Source organism: Zonotrichia leucophrys, chromosome 23, assembly GCF_028769735.1.
Source record: "Zonotrichia leucophrys gambelii isolate GWCS_2022_RI chromosome 23, RI_Zleu_2.0, whole genome shotgun sequence".
Lineage (NCBI taxonomy): Eukaryota > Metazoa > Chordata > Aves > Passeriformes > Passerellidae > Zonotrichia > Zonotrichia leucophrys.
The window spans coordinates 756,397-776,116 of NC_088192.1; the positions used below are offsets into that span (position 1 = coordinate 756,397).

At 56.0% G+C, this 19,720-nt stretch overlaps 2 protein-coding genes across 3 annotated transcripts in view; both read right to left on the reverse strand.

Annotated features, from left to right (window-relative positions):
• Window positions 1-152: 152 nt before the first annotated feature.
• Window positions 153-13,562, reverse strand: SELENON (selenoprotein N). Its single transcript, XM_064731570.1, has 12 exons — window positions 13,420-13,562; window positions 11,253-11,370; window positions 10,187-10,317; window positions 9,586-9,798; window positions 8,830-8,954; window positions 7,441-7,578; window positions 6,269-6,350; window positions 5,213-5,401; window positions 4,071-4,176; window positions 3,225-3,337; window positions 2,537-2,638; window positions 153-2,196 (listed from the first exon to the last, which is right to left on the reverse strand). The coding sequence occupies exons 1-12, from the start codon at window positions 13,531-13,533 to the stop codon at window positions 2,026-2,028; spliced, it is 1,602 nt and encodes a 533-aa protein (XP_064587640.1). The 5' UTR covers window positions 13,534-13,562; the 3' UTR covers window positions 153-2,025.
• A 2,240-nt stretch (window positions 13,563-15,802) lies between these two features.
• MAN1C1 (mannosidase alpha class 1C member 1) overlaps window positions 15,803-19,720 on the reverse strand; it is a 55,568-nt gene continuing 51,650 nt past the window's right edge. For both annotated transcript variants that reach the window (XM_064731568.1, XM_064731569.1), the window contains 4 exons: window positions 19,394-19,613; window positions 18,234-18,406; window positions 17,479-17,594; window positions 15,803-17,090 (listed from right to left, as the gene is read on the reverse strand). In XM_064731568.1, the coding sequence (XP_064587638.1) occupies window positions 16,970-17,090; window positions 17,479-17,594; window positions 18,234-18,406; window positions 19,394-19,613 (630 nt within the window). In that variant the 3' untranslated portion in view covers window positions 15,803-16,969. The remainder of the gene's footprint in view (window positions 17,091-17,478; window positions 17,595-18,233; window positions 18,407-19,393; window positions 19,614-19,720) is intronic.

A 19,720-nucleotide genomic window follows, 5' to 3' on the forward strand; every position in this document is an offset into this window, starting at 1 on the left:
TGGGGACACCCAGGTGTAAAGGGGACATTTGGAACACCCCGGTGCCGAGGGGACACCCTGGTGTAGAGGGGACATTGGGGACAGCCCGGGCACGCCCCGTCTCGCCCCTCGCCCCCGCAGCCCCGGCGCAGGAAGCAGAGCCGAGCCGAGGATGATGCACGGATGGTTTTGGTTTTACCGGGGCCGCTCCGCCGCCCCTCCCGGCCGACATCGGCCCGGGCCCGCCGCGGGTTTCGGGCCGGGGCGTCACCAGGCACGGCAGGGGCGGCGGCGGAGCCCATACAGAGAGAACGGACCGAGAACGGGGGGACACAGAGAGGGAATGGGGAGAACACACCGAGGGAAAGGGGACAACACTTGGCACGCACTGATGGAGCCCCGCAGCCTGGCACGGGAAAAGGGACACGGGCTGTGACCCCTCGGGGTCCCCCAGGCTCGGGGGTGGCTTTGGGGCTCCCCCTGCACAGGTGGCTGGGGGAGCTCAGGAGAGAATGAAATAAAAATGAACTCGGTGGGATCCCAAAGGCTGAGCCCTGCGGGGATGGAAGGGCCCCAAGGGCTGCCCTGACCCCAGCCTGTCCCACCGGGGTGTGGAAAGTGCAGAGTTAATGCATAGTTACAAAGCCAACCATCCCAGGGTCATTAATTAGTCTCACTAGAGCAATTAGTGAAGTGGCACCGGTTCAGCCCAGAGCTAAGCTCAGTCTCCAGGCTCAGGTATGGACCAGGGTGGGGACAGGGGAATTGCCACCACCAGGCTCCTCCCAGCACTGAAAATTAAAAACAAAAAAAAAGGCTTTTCCCTTAATTTGATTTGGTCCAACACAATTGTGCTTCAGAGAGCAGAAAAAGCATCAGCAGCCAGGGCTGGCTGCAGGCAGCTACTGAGGATGCTTTGTCCCCTCACATGTCTGTAGGAATTTGCCTTAAATCCCATTTCACTCAACCTCTCCTTCTCCAAATCACAAAATGATGCTCATTCTGATCCAGGCATTGGCACAGAGCAGGAACAACTGCTCAGGGTGGCTTCAGGTGAGGGATAATGGCTTTGTGTCTGAACAATCTCTTTGGAAAAAATTCCTGAAAATACCTTTTTGCACTGCTGGCTTTTAGAGCTGCCCAGTCCCCAGGCAGGAGGGAAGTTCCCAGAAGGAACTTCATGGTTCAAAGCACACAGGGACAGAGCAGCAGCTCCAAGGTGCCAGAGCTGCTGGGAGGGATGGATGGGTGGCTGGGACACTGCTCACTGCTGTGTCCTTCAGCCTGGGCTCACTGGGGAGCTCACACTGATCCTCAGCTCACCCCTCTGATGCCCTGGTGCCCACTCCTGGTGTCCCTGTGCCACTCTCAGGGCAAGGCCACCAGTGCCACAGGAGCTCAGGGCAGCCCCAGTCCTGTCACACAGACTGTCACTGTCCCTAATGCCCATCCTGCTGTCCCTGTGCCACCCTCAGGGTCAGACCCTGCCTGACCCAGGCCAGCAGGTGCCACAGGAGCTCAGGGCAGCCCCAGTCCTGTCACACAGACTGTCACTGTCCCTAATGCCCATCCTGCTGTCCCTGTGCCACCCTCAGGGTCAGACCCTGCCTGACCCAGGCCAGCAGGTGCCACAGGAGCTCAGGGCAGCCCCAGTCCTGTCACACAGACTGTCACAGCCAGATCCAGAGCTGGCCCCAGGGGACAGGGACTGCCCAGGGCTGCTGGCTCTGTGCTCAGCACGAGTGTTTGGTCACGATGGCAGTGCTGTCCCTGCACCCAGCAAGTCCTGCAGGCCAGTTCCAGGGCAATGAGGGTGGGTGCACACCCAGGCAGGGGCACTGGGATGTGTTCAGGTATTTGCACTCCTGCAGAAATGTGCCTGCAGTGAGAGGGGCAGGCTGTGGAACTGGAATTCAGCTCACACCAGGACCCAGAGCTGGGACTGCTGCAGTTCAACACCTGCCACGGGGATCAGGAGGATTTGCTGTAACCAAAATAGATCTCTGGAGTCTTTGGCCATCTCAGAGGGGCATTCAGTGCCTGCTTTTAGGGCTGCAGGTAAGGTTTTGCTCTGTGCAGCCCTTCCTTCAGGAACTGGAGGTAAGTTGCAGTTGAAGGGTCTTCAAAATTGGTTGAGAAACTAAAGATGCTGCTTTCAACATCTTCAGGCTTCATGGAAGTAATGTCCAGGAAATAGTTGGCATTGATGTGGTGAACCTGGTCAGAAAACAGATGAGAGGAGACTTCTAAGGGTCAGAACAATTCCCCATCCCTGCCTGGCCTGCAGCCAGCACAGAGAAGTCAAGGCTCTAACAGCTCCCACAGAATATCTGATTCTTGTGCTAATTCAGGAACCAGAATTTGGGTCTGAATTTCAGTCAGAGAACAATGTGTGATCCTCCCCCAAGGGTGCTGACCCTTTGCTTGGGTTAAGAACAGGATGAAGAACTAAAACACATTTGTTCTGATTTCCAGGGGCAGGGAGCAAGGCTCAGGGCCAGCCCCAGCTCTGGCAGACCCTGCAGAGAACAGATGCCATGGAGGAGCCCAGCCTTACCACCGTGCCGTTGGGGAGGCAGATCATCATCTCCACAGGGAAGTTGTATTTCTCCAGGTGCAGCTTGGCCAGTTTGCTGTGGAGCTCATTCTCTCTGTTGCTCTGCAGGGAGACACCAAAACCACACACTGGCACACCCCACAAGTGGCAGAATGGCACAGGGGAGCCCACAGGAGAGCAGGAGGGAGCAGAGCAGCTTTGCAGTGCAGTGGTAACAGGTACCACTCTCACAGGCTGCTTTCCCTTTCCCTCTCAGGCTCCCTCTCCCATTTCAGCTGCAGATTTTCTCCCCAGACAAGAAATCACCCCATCACAGGCACACCAAAGTGTGATCCCAGCCCTTCCCAGTCCCCAGCTCTGTGACTGATCCCAGCTGACAGCACAGGCTCACAAGGGGGAAAGGCTCAGCCAGGAGCCCCAGGGCTCACACAGTTATTTGGTTATTTGCTTGTCCCCTGGGCTGCAGGGCAGTCAGCTGGCTGATGGCACCAGAGGCCTTGGGCAGGGCTGTCTCACAGGGAATCATCTGTTTTAGCTTTAAACCTGGCACCAGGACAGAGCCAAGGGGGTCACAGTGCCCCGTGTCAGCCTGCTCCATCTGCTGTCTGCCTGGCCCCTGCAGCAGCCAAGCACAGGGAGGGCTGGGAACAGAGATCCCCCTGGCAGCCCAGCAGAGCGTGAGCCTCACCTGCAGCTCCTCCAGCTCCTTGACCAGGGACCAGCTGCTGATGAAGCTCTCGTTGAGCAGGGCGAGGATGGGCGAACTTTCCAGGACGGTTTCCCGGAGAGTTCGCCCCGAACCTGGCACGGGAAGAGGCACAGGAGGCTTTGCTGGGCTTCCTCAGGGCACTGTCACCGTGCTCGATGCCAGCTGCTGAGTGCCAGCTGGCTCTGGCTCCCCCAGCCCTCCCCACTGCCTTTTTGCTCCATTTCTGGCAGTTTTCCACGGCTTTTGTTGCCCACAGGTGCTGCTGGCAGAGCAGAGCCCAAGGCGGGCACAGAACAGGAGAGCCATGGCAGCCACCCCCAGTGCCACCTGCTGCTCATGCCAAGCATGAGGGTCCTTCAGGGCACACAGGACTGAGGAGACCCTTCCCCTCCTGCCCAAGGTGGCACAGAAGCTCTGAGGCACTGAGGGGGAAAAGCTGCACACCAGGACAGCCCCAAGGCCAGGCCTGGCTCTGACCTGTGCTGTGCAGGTGCCAGGACAAGGCACACAGAGCAGTGCCCTTTTCCTGCCAACGCTGCCTCTCCTCTTCCCCAGCAGGAGAGAGGAAGGGGAGAGACCAGAGCCATGAGTCCACTTTGACAAAGGCACCTGACTCAGACAGAGCTGGTGCTGCCACTGGGTAGCTGAGATCTCATCAGTAATTCCCACCTCAGCTCCCACCAGTGATTCCCACTCCCAGCTCCCACCAGTGACTCCCACTCCCAGCTTTGTCTGTCCAGCACCCCCAGAGCCCAAACAAGTGGCTCAAGGTTTCCTGCAGCCCCCTGACCCCCATCCCTGCAGCCAGGCTGGCAATGCCCTCACCTCAGCAGGACTGGTCATCCAGGGCCCCCCAGAGCAGGATGGAGTGCACCAGCTTCTTCTCTGCTCGTGCTCTCTCAAAGGCTTCTGTGAAGGGCAGGTAGGAGACCTGGGGGCAGAGGGACAGTGTGAGGGACAGGGACACAACAGCCCAGCTCCAGCAGGAGCAGCTCTGAGGGAACCAGACCCAGGGGGGACACACACAGAGCTCAGTCTGCAGCAGCACCTGCAGATTTAAAGTGGTAACTGTGATAAAGTGATAACTGTGATACACTGATAACTGTGATAAAGTGATAACTGTGATAAAGTGGTAACTGTGATACACTGATAACTGTGGTGGTGTCCCCAGGGGCAACTTTATCTCCTGGGGAGGCTGTGGCCCCCTGTCCCTGTCCCTGCAGAGCCCTGACCTCACACACTGCAGAGAACACCTGCACCAGGGTGCCCAGGCTGTCTGCAGCCCCACCTCAGCTGCAGGGAAACCTGGCCTTGAGATATTTATTACAAAACCTCCTGAAACAGCCTGAGAGCTGGCTGAGGAGCCTGCACAGAGCTGCTGCAATCACTCCAGTGAAAGGAACTGATATGAACATCTTGGCAGCCTGAAGGGACATTTGTAAGCTCGGGCACGAGGAGGCAGCCACCAAAACGTGTCCCTCCAGCCAAGGCAGCAGTGACAGGCAGTGGCCATCTGCTCCACAGCCTGCTGGCATGTTAAATGGTTTGGGTCACCCAGAGCTGTACATTTGTGTCTGGCTGCAGGCTGCAGAGGCACAGGCAGCTCGTGTGTTCTCTGCTGATAAGGAGAGCTTGGTCCAGAGGCACCTGGCTGCTGTGCCAGTGGAGCCAGAGCAAAAAGCATTTGTAAGCAGCACAATTACCTGCCTGCTCCACACTCACAGCACAGCCAGTGATAAGAGGCAGGAAGGATGAGCCTACACCTACAGTACAATCCTGACATGGAGAATTTGCTGCTGCCTGTGCTGCTGTGTGACCCCAAACCCCCTGGGACACCCTCCCAGTGCCCTGGATGCTGCTCAGGCTGTGCTCTCTGGACCCTGCTGGCCCTCCAGGTCACTGGGTGGCTCAGTGAGGATGATCTGCCCCAAATCAACGTGCCAAGGAGAGCCCAGCCCCTTGCTCACCTTCTTAAATGGGTACATGGCCACCTCCAGCCTGTGGGCCGCCTCCTGCCAGGGGATCTGCTGCTGCCAGGTGATCTCCTCAAACACAAACTGGATGGGCTCCCCCGAGGGGTCCCTGCTGGCCAGGACCTTCCCGTCCTCATCGTGGATCACGGAGGGCACCGAGGGCCCTGTGGCCTCCAGCTCCATCTGCAGGGAACAGCCTGGCTTGGAGCTGCTCCCAGCCCTCTCCTGGTGCTCCAGGACAGGGCACAGATCCCAAATAACACCGTGCAGCCCCTCAGGAAGGCACAGCCTGATCTCCCATCTCCTGGAGCTGCACTGTGCCAGTGAGACACCAGGAGAGGAAGTTCATTTCCCTCAGTGTGGCTGCACTCTCTGGGTTGGGAATGCACAGAGTCCACGTTCCCACCTTCCCAGTGCTGTGGGACACCAGATGCTTTCAGCCACCAGGATCTGCAGGGCTCACTGGCAGCCCTTGCTCTGTCACCAGCTCAGCCCTGGGAAGCCACGAGAGGGAGCAGCAGGAAAAGCTGCCCAGGAGCTTCCCTGTGGCTCTGCTACAGCTGGAATGATTCTGCTAAATCTGACTTCTGCCAATTAAAAATAATCACAGCTCTAGTTTAGGAGAACGTGGGCCTGGTGAATTCAGGCATTCAGAATTCTGCCTTATGTTTCCTGTCCCAAGAGCTGGGATTACCACAAAAAAGGGGAACAACCTCGTGCACTTTCTAAATCCAGACCCACAGTTGTTCATACCCTGCTCAGGGCCCGGGTTCAGCTCCTCATCTTCCCTCCTGCCTGTCAGGCAATGTTTTAAAAAAGGGAAAAGTCTCCAAAAGCTTAGGATTCAACGCACACTGAGGGAAAAAGGAAAATCAGAAGAGCTGCCAGTGGGGCTGCAGAGGACAGACAGAGACAAATGGAAATTGCACTGCTGTACTGAAATGATCCAGGGAGAGCTCCAAGGAATGGGGTACAGAGGTTCCAGAGGTTTGTGGCAGCACAAACCCCTGAGGAGCTGCCCAGGTGTGGGGCACAGGACAGGGCACTGACCTGGGGCAGGTATCCAATGTCCACCTCCATGTTGCTGCTCTCGCTTGCCCCGTAGAGCCACTCCATGTCCACGTTCAGGGACCTGCAGGGGAACAGCAGGGCTGCAGCTGGGCAAGGGAACCCCAAACTGTGCAAGGGAACCCCAAACTGTGCAAGGGAACCCCAAACTGGAGCCCAGGAGTGACCCAGGGCTGCAGCTGGGCAAGGGAACCCCAAACTGTGCAAGGGAACCCCCAAACTGTGCAAGGGAACCCCAAACTGGAACCCAGGAGTCACTCAGGGCCAAAACTATGCAGGGGAACCCCAAACTGTGCAAGGGAACCCCAAACTATGGAAACATCCTCCTGCAGGGAACCCAGGAGTGACCCAGGGCTGCAGCTGTGCAAGGGAACCCCAAACTGTGCAAGGGAACCCCAAACTGTGCAAGGGAACCCCAAACTGGAGCCCAGGAGTGACCCAGGGCTCTGAGTCTGGGAACCCCAAACTAAGGGAACATCCTCCTGCAGGGCCAGCACCAGACCCAGAGCCTCTGGAGATCTCTGTGCTCCCTGCAGCAGCCCAGGAACACCAATCCTGCTGGCCCAGGGCCCAGGCACCCACTCAGCACTCTGGAAATCACACTCAACACCTCTGAGCTCTGTCAAATGACAGGAAAGAGAGATGTCTTTGCTCCCTCATCCTTCCCAGCACTTCGCTCGCACATTCTGATCCTGCTGAACTTTTAAAAGTGTTTTTCTGGAAGCAAAAGGCTGCTGGCAGAGCCCAGAGTGGCTGCTGGCTGTAAGAAATGTGCTGACAGAGCCACTGGGGTTGAGTCGCCAGGGTAACGTTGTAATAGAATTTTCACTCTTGTCATGGGCAAAGAGATTTGAAGCTCCTTCCCCCTGAAACACTTCCAGCTCCTTGCCAGAGAGCAGGAACGAGCTGCTGCACAGCTCTGCACACAAAACCTTAACCTGTGAGACTCTAAGCAAAATAATGTGTTGGAGGAGGAGCAGCAGGCCTTGCTGAACTCCACTGGGACTGCCAGCCCTGCACCAAGGGACAGTTACTGGGTGTGAATCAGGCCCTGGATGGCTCAGGGATCCCCAATGGTGCAGAAATGCATTTAAAGCAACTGCAGAGCTCAGATCTCTCAGATTTTCCCAGAAATGAGAGGGAAACAGCCGTACCTGTTGTTGGGAACAAAGAGCCTGAAGTCCCTGACGTGGGAGGAGTCCTTGGACAGGACAATGTAACCTGTGAACTGCCCCGGGGAGAACCAGAAGGGGAAGTTTGGTGGCTCGTTCAGCTGGAATTCAGCGTGGATCCTGCAAGGAGAGAGGAGCCATCAGCTGGGATCCTGCACTGCAGGGACAGCAGGGAAAAGCTGTCTCCAGGCACCTGAAACTATGAACCTCAACTGGGCAGGAGAGGTGGAGCTTAAACAGCTTTTCATGTCACACAGTGAGGAGGGTGAGGCTGGAACAGATGCCCTGGGTCAGGAGCACCTCCTGTACCCATGCCTTCTGGAACTGGGCAGCCAGGGAGGATGAAGTAATTTATCATTCCTTGAAACACAGGGACAGAACAAGGCCCCTTTAGCTTGCTCAGACACATCAAAGCTGTGAGCAACAATTCTGTGGACTCTCCCCCTTGGAAAGACACTCTGACAAACCTAAATCTAACAGAATTCTTGCTAGCCAGATTCTCCCCTTTCAGCCAGGGGTGATGCCCTGCATGAGGGCACGGTGACACTGGCAGCACAGGTGACCTTTGGGTTGCATGAGGGCATGGTGACACTGGCAGCACAGGTGACTCTTGGCTTGCATGAGGGCACGGTGACACTGGCAGCACAGGTGACCCTTGGCTTGCATGAGGACATGGTGACACTGGCAGCACAGGGGACCTTTGGGTTGCATGAGGGCACGGTGACACTGGCAGCACAGGTGACCTTTGGGTTGCATGAGGGCACGGTGACACTGGCAGCACAGGTGACCCTTGGGTTGCATGAGGGCACGGTGACACTGGCAGCACAGGGGACCTTTGGGTTGGCATGAGGACACGGTGACACTGGCAGCACAGGGGACCTTTGGGTTGGCATGAGGGCACGGTGACACTGGCAGCACAGGTGACCTTTGGGTTGCATGAGGACACAGTGACACTGGCAGCACAGGGGACCTTTGGGTTGCATGAGGACACGGTGACACTGGCAGCACAGGTGACCTTTGGGTTGCATGAGGACATGGTGACACTGGCAGCACAGGTGACCCTTGGCTGCATGAGGACACGGTGACACTGGCAGCACAGGATCTTGGCTGCATGAGGGCACGGTGACACTGGCAGCACAGGTGACCTTTGGCTGCATGAGGACACGGTGACACTGGCAGCACAGGTGACCTTTGGGTTGCATGAGGGCACGGTGACACTGGCAGCACAGGTGACCCTTGGCTTGCACCGCCCTCCCAGCCCCACCACCCAGTGTCCCTTGGGAACCCGCTGCAGTGCCATGCCAGCTGTGCCAGGGCACAGGCTGGGGGTGTCCCCATGCCCCGGGGGTGCCCCCAGCCCCCCGGGCTCACCGGAATGCCACGCTGTAGTAGAAGCTGCTGCTGGCCTGGAGGCAGGCCACGGCTCCCTGCGGGGCGAAGCGCGTCCTGACGAAGGGGCGCGGGTGGAACATGCTCAGCAGCCTGTGGATGAGCACCTGAGGGAGGGCAGGAGCACCATGAGAACTGCTCCTCACACGGCAGGAGGGCTGAGGACAGCAGGGAGAACTGCTCCTCCACACAGCTCCAAAGCAGCCCCCACCTGAGCAGGAAGGTCAGGGAACGGCCGTGATTTAACAGCCAGCTCAGAGACCGACCTAATCACACAGCAAGGAGACAAAGCAAGGCACTGCTGTCACAAATAAATCCATCTTCCATGTCTGTGTGCCATTGCCATGGGCTGCAGCCTTCCATCAGCCCAGGCAAACAGCAAACTGATGTGCAAGGCTGCCTGTGCCAATGCTTCAGCCTTGAAGGGGTGGGATGCAGCCAGGGGAGGGGATGCACAGCCAGGCTTTACCTGCTGGGCACACACAGGTCCCACCTGGCACCTAAGGGTTCCACCAGGAATGATCCCAGGGCCTTTCTGAATAATCCCTTCTGGGATAACTATCCTCCAGTCCCACACAATTAACAAACAAGATGAAGTTACTCGTCACAGACACACACAGAGCTTCTGCCTGCTCTCAGTTTTGCCCCCAGTTTAGGTGCTCCTGGCTATACACTGCAGAATCCCTGCTTCCCTAGAAAATAGGGATACACATATAAAATCTGAGTGTCATATCTCACCTCTTTGCCCTTGGGAGGTGGAGGGTAAAACCTGTTGTTGGACAGATACCCAGTGAAGATGTTCAGCTCACTGGGAATGATCCACCAGGGCTCCCCAAGATCCAGGTTGTCCTTTGGAGGGAGGAAGGCTTTGAACTGCCTGGCAAGCAGGACACTCATGGGGGCTGCTGGGGCTGTCCAGTTCCTGAGCCCAGACAGAGCCACGTGGGAAATCTGGAACAGAAGATGCTGTCAGAGCCCACAGGAGTGTCCCAGTGTGCAGTGATGTCATGGATGCAGGGAGGCTTTGGAAAAGGGGGGGAAAATGCATCACATCCCAAATTCTTCTTACCCCACCAAACATTCTGTCAGCCTCCAAGAATGTGAGTAACAGAGCAGAGGGAACCTGCCATGAGCAGAGGCAGCTCTGCTCCTGCTCCCAGCTCCCCAGGAAGGGAGGGTGCTCCAACTGGGGCAGGGCACAGCTGAGTGTGCTGAAAGCCTGCAATGCTGAGGGGGTCCCTGTCACAGCAAGGACCCTGTCCCCTCCCAGCACATTCCTGGTGCTGTTCCCAGCCCCCAGATTGTTTATCCCACAGTCTGGGCCCTGCAGGACACCTACTCCCAAGAAGCCATCCTTGCTCTTCGTCATTGTTTCCATGAGCAGGGGCTGGAACTTGGCCACGACGGACAGAGTCTCCCCATCTGGATCTGGTGTCTCCTCCTCTTCAGACTCTGACACTGGAGCAACCCCTGGGCACAAGGACAGGAACTCAGGCAGCTGCTTCCCCTCCCTCCCCTTTTATGTAATTGTGAAGTGATCACACGTTTATCCTGCAAATCCAGGAGCACTGGGGGTCTCTCAGCTGATCCCACAGAGCAGAACTCAGACCCAGCTCTGGCTGCACAAACTGAAGGGAAGGGGATGAACTCGATGGCTTTAAAGTGGGAGGGGATGGGTTTAGGTTGGATATTGGGGAGGAATTGTTCCCACAGGTGCCCAGAGCAGCTGTGGATCCCTGGCAGTGCCCAGGGCCAGGCTGGATGGAGCTTGGAGCAGCCTGGGACAGTGGGAGGTGTCCCTGCCATGGCAGGGGGGGCACTGGAGGGGCTTTGAGGTCCCTCCCAGCCCAAACCATTCCATGATTCCCTGTTTCCCTGGCTGCAAAGCCCAGGCACACTCACAGCCCCATCCCAGCACGTGCTGCAGCCAGTCCAGGAGAGCAGAGCAATCCCTGTCTGTGTCCCCATGTCCTTTGTCATGCCCACACTCTCCCTGGCTGGCACCAGCAGAGCCACTTGCTCTGTGCTGACACAGCCTGCAGAGATGATCTCCCCCAGCTGCCAGCCAGGAGAGCTGCCCCAGCTGAATGGAGCCCTCTCTGGTGCCTCTGGCCTGGCCTGAGCTGCATTTGTGCCATTCACCCATCCCAAATCCCCCTTAAGCTCCACACAAAGTCACTTATGTACTTTGCTAGTCCAGCAGTGGGATCCTCCACCTTGTAAAAACTGCACTTTGTCACAGTGATGTCTGCTGCTTAAGCCTTTCCAACAACATGGAAAGCTTCACAGCCTCTCTTCGTGTAAATAAGACCCAGAAAACAATAAAGTGAATAAAACATTCAGTGAGTTCAAGCTGTGGGGTTCATGATGTTTGGCTCTGTGCAGGGAATCAGACAGGAACCCACCTGTGAGCTTCTCAGCAATGGGTTTGAACTCCTCTGGGCTCAGGTACAGGTCCTTGTTGGTGTCCAGGGAGGAGAAGAGGAACAGCCCCTCATTCCCCAAGGACTTGAGAGCCAGCTCCTGGTTTGGGAAGAAGAGGCAACAGAGATTTCATTGGAACCTCCTGCAGGAGCCCACTGTGGCCCCTCTGGAGTTGATCCCATCCTTCCCAGCACATCCAGGGGAAGATGAACGGCCCTTGGCAGGGTTTGGTGCTGTTTGCAACGTGTCCAGGAACTGCTGGCACGAGGACACTGAACCTACATCTGCCTGAGTAATTCCAGCTGAACCATTTGCTCACGTTCAGAGCCTTTTGCCAGAAAAAGTCCTCACTTTTTCCAGCTAGTGAGTCCTAAACCTGCAGATCTGGGAGCACCTGGAGGTGGTAATTGCTGGGATAAGCTGATGTGCAAATAAAGGCAGTCAAATATGTGAGTACCACATTCCTAAAGCACAGAGGGAGTGAGCTGAGCCCTTGGAATTAGAAACCTCCACTTGTAGAAGAAACTTCCACTCCAGCATCACTGCCCTGCTCTGGTCAGTGCCCCTCTAAAGCTCCAGACTTGCAGATGGAATATTCTGGCTCCCTGCTCCCTCAGCCATCCACCCATCAGGGAGTCACAGAACCCACGGCCTTCTCCAGAAACTTCCACAGGACCCCAGCTGCTCTGTGCCTCAGTTTCTCCCTCTGCCAAGCCCCCACAGGGCTCACCAAGGTGGTGGCTCCCTCAGAGCAGCCCCAGAAGGGCTCTGGAAGCTTCCACACATTTCCACTCCACAGTCTGAAGGGAAAGGGACAACTTGGAGGCAGAGCAAGAGCTCCAGGTTGGTGTGAGAGGAGGGAGGGACACAGAGCAGGCTGGGCAAAGCCCTCAGTGCCAGCCAGCCCTTGGCACATGCCCCAGGATCCAGCAGCTTGCCCTGCCACCCTGGAGAAGGCTGGAGCTGGGAGCACAAACGCTCTGCATTCTGCTGCTCTCCATTGCCTGCAGCACCATCCCCAGAGCTCCTGAGCCCGTTTATTTTCCATCTGTTGCCTGCCAGCCTGAAGCAGCACTAATGCAGCCTGGAAGGCTTTGCTCCCATCAACTGCAGCTACAAAAGCACTTAAGAGCCTTCCAGGGCACTTCCAGGGCCGAGACTGAAATAAACTGGAGCTCAAAACGAAGATGTGGATGAGGACATGGCCAAGGACACAAAAAAATGAAAGGAGACGTGTTTTTTGTGCACAGGGACAATGCACTATGGACTGACCACAGTTAACCTGCTTCTATTCCCTGAATGAATGGGGATGAGCATCCTGGGCTCTGCAAAGAGGTAACAGCTCTGCTGAGCACCTGGCTGCAGGTGCTGACACATCTCCCTCAACCCAGTGCCCACCTGAACCCCCAGTGACGCCTGGTGGTCACCTCAGCCTGGCCACCTCAACCCAGTGTCCACCTTAAGCCCCTCAATGCCTGGTGGTCACCTCAGCCTGGCCACGGCCACCTCAGCCCCAGCAGGCACCGATGCCTGGCAGTGCCCCAACACCTGCGACACCTTAACCCTCATGGGCACAGATGTCTGCTGGTCACCTCAAACCCAGGGGTCATCCCAAGTCTGGCGGTGACTTCAGCCTGGCTACAGCCACCTCAGCCCCATTAGCCACAATGCCAATACTCCTCTTAGTCCGGTGGTGACCACCTAAGCCACCCTGCCAATGGATTCCTGATGGTCACTCCAGCCCAGCTAGACCCCCTCAGCCCCCATCGATTCCTGGAGGTGACTTCAGCCTTACTATGGCCACCTCAGCCATCACCGATACCTGGTGGTCACTCCAGCCTGGCCACAGCCACCTCAGCCCCGGTGCCCACCGGTTCTGGTGCCCCCTGAGCCTGGCTATGGCCACTTCAGCCCTCACCGATGCCCGGTGGTCACTCTAGCCCGGCTACGGCCCCCTCAGCCCGTCTTCAGCTCCCTCAGCCCCGCTCCGGCCCCCTCAGCCCCGGTGTCCCCTCAGCCCGGTTATGGCCCCCCCAGCCCCGGTGCCGCCGCCTCCCCTCACGCAGCCCGGCTGGGCCGCGCCCGCCATTCCCGCTCGCTCCGCCCGGCCCGTCCCCGCCCCTGTACCCGGTGCCCGGTGCTCGGTACCTGCTGCCGCGCCGCCTCCGCGTCCCGGTAGTACTTGGCGGCCAGCAGCGCGGCCAGCAGCGCCAGGGCCAGCGCCAGGCGCGGAGGGGCCGCTCCGGGCCCCGGCCCCGCCATCGCGCCGGGCCCGCGCCGCGGAGCCGCCATGGCCGCCCGGCCGGGGGAGGCGTCAGGCGGCCGAGGAGGGGCCGCGGGCCCCGCGGGGAATAAAAAACCCTTTTTGTGTTAAATCACCTCCGCTCCCTCACGGGAAGGGGCTGTGTGGTGTTAAATATCGGCACCCGGTCAGGGAAAAATGTGTTTTAGTGGTAAATGAGAGTCGGTGCGTCTGGGAAAAGATCGTGTTAGTGGTAAATGACCGGCACCCGCTAAGGAAAAAATGTGTTTTAGTGTTAAATCCCAGTTAGGGAAAAGTTCATTTTAGTGTTAAATGAACGGCACTTGTGAAGATAAAACCACTCTAAATGGTGAATGAGCGACAGTTGTTCAGGAAAAAGCGCTTTTTAGGCTGAAATGTCTCTGCTGTGAGGGCTCTGGGGGGATGAACCCCATCCTCTCTCTCCAAGGACTTTTTCTTTATTATCCATGGGAGACACGGGTGTGTGTCCATCCCCACATTCCCATTTTGCCCTTAAATCAACTTTTCCCAGAAAGAACAAAACCCTGGACTTGTTCTGCACTCCCCAAAGCCGTATCCTGCACTTCTACTTGGCTATAGCTGACCAAAATGGATATTTTTTTAATAAAACAGGTATCGGTGGGTTCACTTGCAGTGATTCTGCTGAGGTTTGAGCTCTGTAAATGGGAATTAGGGGATGGGAACGACTTGGCAGCCCTGGGGTGATGGTGCTCAGCGTTCTGTCTCCAGTATCATCCCCACATTTTGGGTCATTTTTACCACCATGGGTCACATTTTGGGTCATTTCCACCCCAAGCTTTTCAACCTCCCATGTTATCAGCGTCCCTCCCACAGCCGTGGCATTGCTGGCACATTGTCCCTTAGCAGTGGCTGGGCCAAGACACACAAAATTATTATTTAGACACACAAATTTATTATTATTTTAACCCCTCCCCACACCTCATCCTCCAATCCCCCACAGCCAGGGAAGATTTCTGCTGCAGGGCCAGCACTGAATGTTTGATCTCTCCGAGGGAAGCAGCCAGCGCCAGCCTTTAATCCTTTGAAGCTCTGCTGTATCCTAAGCCTGCCTAATCGTTTTTGTTTTAGCTTTAAAGAACTCTGGAGATGGAGATGAGCGAGAGCATGACCAAGCCATTAAGGGAGGGAGGATGAGGATGGGACCAGCAAAGGAGCCCAGCAGTGGAACCAGGGGGGATTTTTGTGATTCATGCGGTGAAAATTCCTTCTGCAGCACAGCAGAAAACTCCCCTGGAACTCTGCTCCATGAAAAACCCGAATGAAAGAGAAAAGGTGGAATAATTCAGGGTGCCTGCTGCTCCTTGAAAGAGAACAAACCTCTCTGGGTTTGCTCTGGGCGCTGGGATTACAGCACTCATGAAAAATGTTAAATATCCACACATCTGCTGTGGGGCCCACCCAGGCACACCTGGATCAAAGGGAATCCTAAAAATAATAATAACAGGGAAGATTTCCACCCAGCAGGAGAAACGATCCCAGGTTTCCCCTTGGCCAGAACAGCTCCTGGTTTGTGCTGAGCTGCAGGAAACTTCCTTGGGAGGCGTGGGATGGTGCCACTCACCTGTGAGAAATGGAAACCAGCCATGGAGCTGTTCCTGAAGGAAACCAGAGCCACACTGTTTGTTCTGAGGGTTTAAATTCTGCTCCATGTTACTCCAAGAGCAGGTCATTCTTATTTAAGAAATTCCCTTAATCCATTATCGGAATCCTTTGAGCTCCAAGAGCTCCCCATGCCCAAATCTCCCGGATAACACAGCTCACTCCCAGGATGTTTATTTACCAACACCCATTCCTCCAGGCCAGGCTTAGCAGGCAGCAGCTTTATCCCTGGGATAATGCTAAGTCCCCATCTGACAATCTTATTTCTCTCGGGGAATTACAAAGGCAGGAATTTAGAAACAACATTTTCTGTTTTCACAACTTGCTCAAAGCAACTTTATTTTCCCCCGAGTTGCTGAATGAACCGATTGTCACGAGGCTGTCACAAGAATGAACAAAAATAAAAATGTTCCATCCCCCGGGGCCACAGAGCTGTGCAGTGATCAGAGGGAATCTGATCCCAGATCCAGCATTTAACAGAGCTGGAATTGCTGTCAAACACCGCCTGGATTCCCCTAGAAATCAACTTCTACTGCACAAAACTCTTCAAATCCACTCTTTAAATCCAGTGTTGTCTCATTCCAAGCATGGAGTGACCGGTCTTTTACAGGATCAACCCCAACAGGCTTTTTATTTTACAAGACTTTTATTCTGTTTCACAGATCTGACTATTACAGCAGTAAAATTATTACAAGTGACTCGTAACATTTAGTTCCAAATAAAAGTAGAAAAACACCAAAAAAACCCCAACAATAAAAGGAAAGTTAAATGAGATGTGATGGGTGGTAAATGTGTTTTAAGAGCACAGAAAAAAAAAAGTATATAAAAATACATCAGGAGCAAGGATTTTGGTTTAGTTACAGTTGTGACACGGCAGAGTCACAGAATGGCTGAGGCTGGAGGGGACAGTGCTCAGGCAGGGCCACCTGAACCCCAGTGTCACCTGTCCCTCTGAGAGGTCCAGGCTGGAGCTTTCCCCCTTCCCTGGTGCCCTCAGGATCCTGAACTCACCATCCACAGCCTTGGATCTCGTTCTGGGCTCTCTCTGTTGGCTCCTGTGTCCCTTGCAGGAGGAATTTCTCACTCCAGGAGCCTCCAGGATTGCTCCTGAGTTACCTCTCCAGCGGGGATCAGGGTGGTTCAAGTTCCCCCCTGAAATCTGTAAATTCCAGCCTGAGGCTGCTCCTGTGTGTGCAGGGTCTGATGCTCTCATTTCCCAGCGAAACATCACCTGTCCCTGTCCTCCCCTCACTCCTGAGCTCCCAGCACCTCCTCACCATCCCCAACAATTCCAGCTGCTCTCCCAAACCAAGGACAACTCCCCTTCCTCATTCTCCTGCAGAGCCCCCAGAGCACCAGAAATCCCAGAACACTGAGAGCTGTTCACTGGAAAGGTGATAAATCCAAGAGCAGACAAAAGGCAGAAATGAACCAGAGAAAGGAAAGGAGGATGTGTGTGTGTGTTTGTGTGGGTGTAAAGTCTATTTTATGGCAAACTTCCAGTCCTTTGGCCACTATAAAGCAAAATCAGTGGATTTCATATAAATTCTCTGTATAAAGGAATGTCTATGAACTGTGTACAGTATGGCCCAGAATAAACATCTCATCATCAGCCTAATAGAGCTCCTCACAGAGGAAAAGAAGGTGCTTAGTCATGGTTCATCTTCCCGAGAAAATCCTGTCCGCAATTGGACTAGTGCCCCAAAACACCATTTCAGGAACAGCAGGAATTCCTTCAATGGAAAGGAAAAGCAGAGTCTGCCCAGGCTGGGCCAGCAGGAGCTGGGCAGGGCCTCAGGGCTGCCCTGCTGCCCTCAAGTCCGTGTGGTTGATGGGCAGGGGGTGAGCCTCGGTGTTGAACACCCAATCCTCCAGGGACAGCACGTCATCTTCACAGAACAGAAGATAGAGGTACCTGCAGCACAGGGACACACAGGAGAGCTTGGAGGAGCTCAGCAGGGCTCCAGGCAGGCCCAGGCAGCAGCACGGCACACACTCCCACCTCCCTGCACATCCCCACCCTTGCCAGGTAACCCAGCCCTGGATCACAGCAGAGCCCTGCAGCCCCAGCCCTGGGCAGGAGCCTTCAGGGGGCCAAGGGCAGCAGAGATTCTGCTCCCAAAGATTTCCAGCCCTTCCCAGTTTCCCCCCAGAACTGGAAGCTCCCCTGGTGCCAGCCCCCTGCCCTGGGCAAGGACACCTCCCCTATGAAGAGAAGACCTCCCTCTCATCATCTGAGGCTCCTTGGGCAGCTGCTGCAGGAGCTGTGCTGCTTGGGACGGCCCCTGGGAGCCCAGACTTACTTGAGGGTCTCTGCGAGGAAGAAGCTCTGCTGCATGTTGTCGTGGGTGGGCGTGGTGGTGTACACGTCCCGGATGCCAGAGAAGCCAGCCTCCACCCTGCAGTACTTCTCCAGGGCCTGGGGGGAGAGAGAGCCCTCAGCCACCCCAGCAGTGTGGGGAGAAGCAAAAATCCACAGTGGAGATGACCCTGAACTGAGGCACTTTGTGTATTTCTGCCCCATTGCCCGTGGGTTTGAGATCCTGCCCCATTGCTCATGGGTTTGAATTCCTGCCCCATTGCCTGTGGGTTTGAGATCCTGCCCCATTGCCCGTGGGTTTGAGTTCCTGCCCCATTGCCTGTGGGTTTGAGACCCTGCCCCATTGCCTGTGGGTGTGAGTTCCTGCCCCATTGCCCATGGGTTTAAGACCCTGCCCCATTGCCTGTGGGTTTGAGATCCTACCCCATTGCCTGTGGGTTTGAGATCCTGCCCCATTGCCCGTGGGTTTGAATCCTGCCCCATTGCCCACAGGTTTGAGATCCTGCCCCACTGCCCACAGGTTTGAGAACAATCTGGCTTGAAAGAAACCTTAAAAATCACCCAGTTCCACCCCCCTGCCACAGACAGGATCACCTCCCTCTAAACCAAGCTCCCCAGAGCCCCATCCAACCCAGCCTGGAGCGTTCCTGACCCATCCCAGCGTTTAACACGATTTCAATAATTCCCTCTCCTTCCTCCACAGGAACCCCCAGAGCCCTGAGCCCTCTGCAGCCTTACCTGGACCACCTCCCAGCCCCAGTGCCGGTACTTGGGCTGGTGGGTGAGCCTCCAGAGGTACATGTAGCTCTCCACCACCTCGGGCCGCAGGATGTAGTAGCGCTCGCTGAGCCGCGTGGCCGTGGCCTCGCTGCCCGCGTCGAAGCGGAACGCCTCGGGGCCCAGCTTGGTGTCTGGGGACAAGCACAGCGCTGTCACTGCCTGCCAGCACCAGCAGGACACCAGCCAGGTGCCCTCGGGCTGCTCAGCACGCCAGGCTTTGCCCAAGGCTTTGCTGAGCCTTTTTTTCTGCAGTGCCTTGGAGAGAAGGGATCAGGATGGTGATAAAACCAACGGCACTGGTTTTATAAACAGAAATTCAGGGGTATGTTGGTCTGTGGTGAGGAATCCCAGTCTCCTGCAAGCACTGTCCAGCACTCAGATCCCTGCTTTCAACACCAAAAATCGGTTCATGAGGGTGCCCAGAGCAGCTGTGGCTGCCCCTGGATCCCTGGCAGTGCCGGGTAAATGAGCCTTGCTTGGTCGTATCCTATGCAAGCTCAGCCCAAGGGCACTGGGTGCCGAACCCAGCCGCTCTCAGACCAAGGCCGCGGGTCAGCCCTAGCAAGCAGGGAATATTCAGCTCTTAGTGATCAGGCACTCTTGTGATTCAGCTTTGCTTGCTGGTAGCTTTCCTTGGCCTAAGGCTCAGCAGACGGTAGAGAGAGGAGAAGCAGAAGACACTGGCTGTTCCACCAGTATGGCTTTATTGGAGGGTCGTAAAGAGTCTCAGCTCTTCTCTTCCGAGTTAGTAGGGTACAGTATGCTATTTTATACCTTTGGCCTGGATCCAATCCTGACCATGGCAAAGGTGTTAGAGTGACCATAAGTGACAATGGTAGGGTTTAACACAACATTGCCTTCCATGGCTATAGGGATAAGGTACAAGGCGGATGTCCCGGAGACGGGAACTCTTTGCCGCTGTGTCAGCATTCTATTCTGCAAGGGGCCCTGGCTAAACCTGAGGGTTTACTACACCAGGCCAGGCTGGACACTGGGGCTGGGAGCACCTGGCACAGTGGGAGGTGTCCCTGCCCATGGGATGGAATGTAAGGTCCCTTCCAGCCCAAAGCCCTGAGGCACAGAGCCCCCCTGGCAATGCCCCGCTGCAGGCCAGGTACCTGAGCGTGTGTAGGACTCGTGGCAGGTGCTGGTGATCTCTGCTGCCAGCTCCATGTGCCTCTGCCTCCTGTCCCCGGTGCTGTGCTGGGCCCCCAGGGCAATCATGCCCCCGGAGAAGCAGGCCAGGTGCCCCATCTTGTGGTCCAGGATGCCGCCCCTCCACTCAGCAATGTAGGTCAAGCCTCCTGCAGACTTTTTCACCAAATGCTTTTCTATTGCCTAGAGGGATGAAAATCAGCATCTCAAGAGAGTGGACAGCGAGTAAAACTTACTCAGTGTTAGTTAGTGCCAGGAGTGAGTACCAGGGAAACCCAGAGGCTCATTCT